Source organism: Haemaphysalis longicornis, unplaced genomic scaffold, assembly GCF_048455015.1.
Source record: "Haemaphysalis longicornis isolate Haplotype H1 unplaced genomic scaffold, Haemaphysalis longicornis Haplotype H1 scaffold_7, whole genome shotgun sequence".
In the NCBI taxonomy this organism is placed as follows: Eukaryota; Metazoa; Arthropoda; class Arachnida; order Ixodida; family Ixodidae; genus Haemaphysalis; species Haemaphysalis longicornis.
The window spans coordinates 85,857,192-85,860,791 of NW_027526422.1; the positions used below are offsets into that span (position 1 = coordinate 85,857,192).

At 55.1% G+C, this 3,600-nt stretch overlaps 1 protein-coding gene across 1 annotated transcript; it reads left to right on the forward strand.

Moving 5' to 3' along the window:
- The first annotated feature begins 857 nt into the window (after window positions 1–857).
- On the forward strand, window positions 858–3,400 carry LOC144146385 (uncharacterized). The gene has a single exon (XM_077678341.1). The coding sequence runs from the start codon at window positions 929–931 to the stop codon at window positions 3,398–3,400; it is 2,472 nt and encodes an 823-aa protein (XP_077534467.1). The 5' UTR covers window positions 858–928.
- Window positions 3,401–3,600: the final 200 nt, after the last annotated feature.

Consider the following 3,600-nt stretch of genomic DNA (forward strand, 5'->3'; position numbering starts at 1 on the left):
TATCAGAAGCCTCACCAAAAAAGAATCGGCAACACGCCCAGGTGCGTGCAAGTATGAGTCTTGAAGGCGGTGAGTGAAGTATCTTACAATGAAGGAAAAAGACAAAAATAATTTGAGTGCGTAGTTTGATAGAAGGCTGTCTTCAAGTACTCCTGACTTATTTTACCCATGCCAAGCGGCGACGGAGAGCATACACTCGCTACCTCAAGCGACAACGCAGCAGAGACAGAGAGGGAACTCCTCGCTTTCTCGGCGGTGACGCGGTGGGACTCGCGACGCGAACTCACATGCTCCCGCTGAGAAAGGGTATTGGTCAGGGCAGCAGCTACGTTCGCGAACAGGAAGTATCGGTCGTCGCTTTCTTTTTTACTTTTTATCCTCCTAGTTTCGTGCCTCTCTCCTCCAGAGCAGAGTGACCACAAAACTCGCCTTCGCTTTTTTTTTGCTTTCCGCTGGCTTCGAGGGTTGGAAGGTGGGGGAAGTGGTAGCTTTATCTGAGTGTCTTTTTCTCGCGCCCTCCCTTCCTCCGTGGCGCGAATACGCTTCGCGCTGTGGTTTTCTTTTACTTTTACTTCCCCTGGTCACGTGAATGTTCCGCCGCACCCCGCCAAGACTAGCAAGTTCACTACCCAGAATCTCCAGCAGTGGTGGTCACCCCGAAAGTTGTTCGTCTTAACCGAACAGTACCTGCAAGGCTGTTCGTATTAAGTGGATATTCGTTGGCATTGGGTCTATGGAAAAACAAACAAACGTTCTTACATTGTTCAGAATAAGCGAGAGTTCGTCTTAACCGAGTTCGTCTTAACGGGAGTTCAATGTATGTTTTCTCCTTTTTGTTTATGACTTCGCAGGTCCGCTGTGGTGCAGCAGGAGTGGCCCCGCAGTTTTGCTTCAAGGCCTTCCCCTACGCTCCTGATATAACCAAGCCATGGCGTTTCCCGCTGGACAGGACCTTAGGGTCGCCATCCAGCAGGACAGTTCACTCAGCGCCTACTTCGGCGCAAGAAACTATGCCGGCAGCTTTCCTAATTCCGTCCACATGAATGACTTGTGGGGTGCCCTGCGCTTCGTGCGATACAGAAACACTGCCGCCACTTCAGCTTTTGTCGGCAGCTCGGATGACGTTCAGCTATCATCATTCCAGTACATCGCGCTGCAAGCCCACTACCTTCTCTTGCTAGTCATCATGGTACCGAGTGTAGCTGTGAACGGCCTCGTGTTTGTGCTACCGTACCAGCGGGTTTCGGTGCGCATGACGTCCAACAAGTTCGTCCTCAACATGGCCGTTGTGCACCTCCTTCAGACGTTTCTAGTGCTCCCGTTCGTGTTTGTGTCCGCCATGCTTCGCCGATGGATATTCGGGGACATGTGTTGCAAGATTCACGGCTCACTGACCATCTTCTTAGCCGTGGCCAATGTTTTTTCAATCCTCCTCATCGCCATAGACCGAAACTGTGCCGTAAACAGCCCGCTCCGCTATGCCATGACCATAAAGAAAAGGCGTTACAGCGGACTGATCGCCTCGACCTGGGTCGTCGCCCTGCTCTTGTCCCTGCCGCCCCTGTTGGACCTGTGTGACGTGCGGTACCAGGACAGCTGGGTTACGTGCACGGTTACGTGGTACGATTCGAGTCTCTTCACTGTTGCCTACTCGTCCGTTCTCTGCGTGATCGGCTTTCTTGTGCCTTTCATCTGGGTCGCGTGGATCTACGCGTCCTTGTACAGGGCGGCTAGGCGCAACAGTGCCCGCGCCCGCCTTAACAGCGTCAATGCGACGAGCAGCGCGGAAATTTCCTCGCCGTCATCTACAGGGTACCAGGGTGGAGGCCACCCAGCGTTTCACTTCCCGAGGAGGATGACCTGGTCGAGGCGGTCGCCTTCTCTCGTACAAGCTTCTGCACTGTTCGGAGACGAATGGAAGGCCGTGCGCACCAGTGTTCTAGTCGTCGTGTCCTTCACCGCCTGTTTTTTTCCTTTCTTCTTCATGACCCTACTGGAACTACACGCAAGAATTAGCAACACGGCGTTTAGAATGCTCCCGGCTATTGCGATGCTACTTCTCTTCTGTTCCACGCTAATCAGCCCGTACCTGTACGTTCTAAGGAACAAGGCTACGCGCAAGCTCGTTCGCAAGATGTTCTCTATTAAGCGCAAGCCAAGCTTCTTCTCTCCTCAAGGTTACCACTACAGCCACCAGAGCCCTCCACCGGAGCGCAAGTGCTCGAGTGAAACCATCCCGACTCAACGGAGCGTTGTTTCAACGCGGTCCGCCAGCGTAGACTACCAGCGGCCAATCGTAGACAACTCGTCCTACAGAAAATATTCTGGTGGCTGGAAGGTTGTCAGTTCCACCGCACATTCAAGGCAGTCCCTCTCGGAACTGACTTCAGCTATTATGACGCAGCCGCTCAACGTAGATGAGACGGGGCAACAGCGCCAGAAGGCGGTGTCGTACCTCAATCACGGGGACGGGGCTGTCTTGCGTGCAGCAGCTATCAGCGACGGCTGCTATAGGCGGGCATCTCTAGAGAGCTCACACGTACTTCGCACAAAAGTGTCGGCCGAGTTTCAGTCCCTCCCCCGCCATAAATCTCTGAAGATTACCTCAAGGGTGTGTAGCGACCGCAGATCATCGTTGGGTCTCCAGGAACGCTACGCCAGCCGGGAGCAGTTCACGGAAACTTGCGACAAGCTGTGCGGGAATGGCCAGGGAGAGTGGAAGAGCCACTTTGTCTCTCAGCACTACCGAGCCAGCAACGCCGAACAGGAGCCGCAGAGCAATGTGCCCTCTCAAGGAAATAGCTTTCAAGTCTACAGACCGGCACCGGTGGACACAAGCAGCATCGCGCAGATCCACCACCATTACGTGTCCGCCGCTCGCGCGCCGTCGCCTTCAGGCAGATACAGACGCCGGCGACCACTCAAGTGGGGTCAGTCGTTTGCCGTCGAGCACGAAATGGTTGCGGCTTTTCCTCCGCAGAGGATCTCCCAGTCTTGCAGGACGTGGAGGTCTCGCTTTGTCGGGGCGAGGAGTGGGGTCGCGCACATCTCCAGTGGTGCCACGACAGCGCTGCAATCGCTGTCGTTCAGAGACTCTCTAGACATGCGCATGATTAAGTGCCCATCGCCCGTGTCACCCACGCGTGCGTCGCCAGCGCCCCGCTATCCTCCCCGTCAAGCCCCTCGCACGCAGCGCCGATCAGCGTCGTCGCACGGGTATCCTTCGACTCCCGTGCGGGCCGTCTCGCAGGAACAACGTACCACCCAGAAAGCACCTGGATGCCAGGACCGGAGGGACTCTGGCTTTGAGGAAGGCGCGATGTGTGAATGCCAACTGTGCGGTACTACCGTTGATGCAACGGGCTTCATGGAGGCGGGCAAATGCGTAGAGCGGAAATAGCGGGATGAAGATTCTCATTATGGCTGGCTGCGCGACTCAAGTCCTCGGCTGTAGCCAGAGCACGAGAGTTATAGATATACTGAACCAACCATTTAGACTTAGCACGGGCCTCAGGAGGTTGTAATCACTTCTGGTGCGTACAGTGCGTGTGGTACGCAGTGCGATGTTACGCCGAAGTCGTCGATGTAAAGTTCCGGGTT

Excerpts from the sequence above, each read along its gene's own strand:
- LOC144146385 (XM_077678341.1), top strand. The coding sequence starts at position 929 with ATGGCGTTTCCCGCTGGACAGGACCTTAGGGTCGCCATCCAGCAGGAC.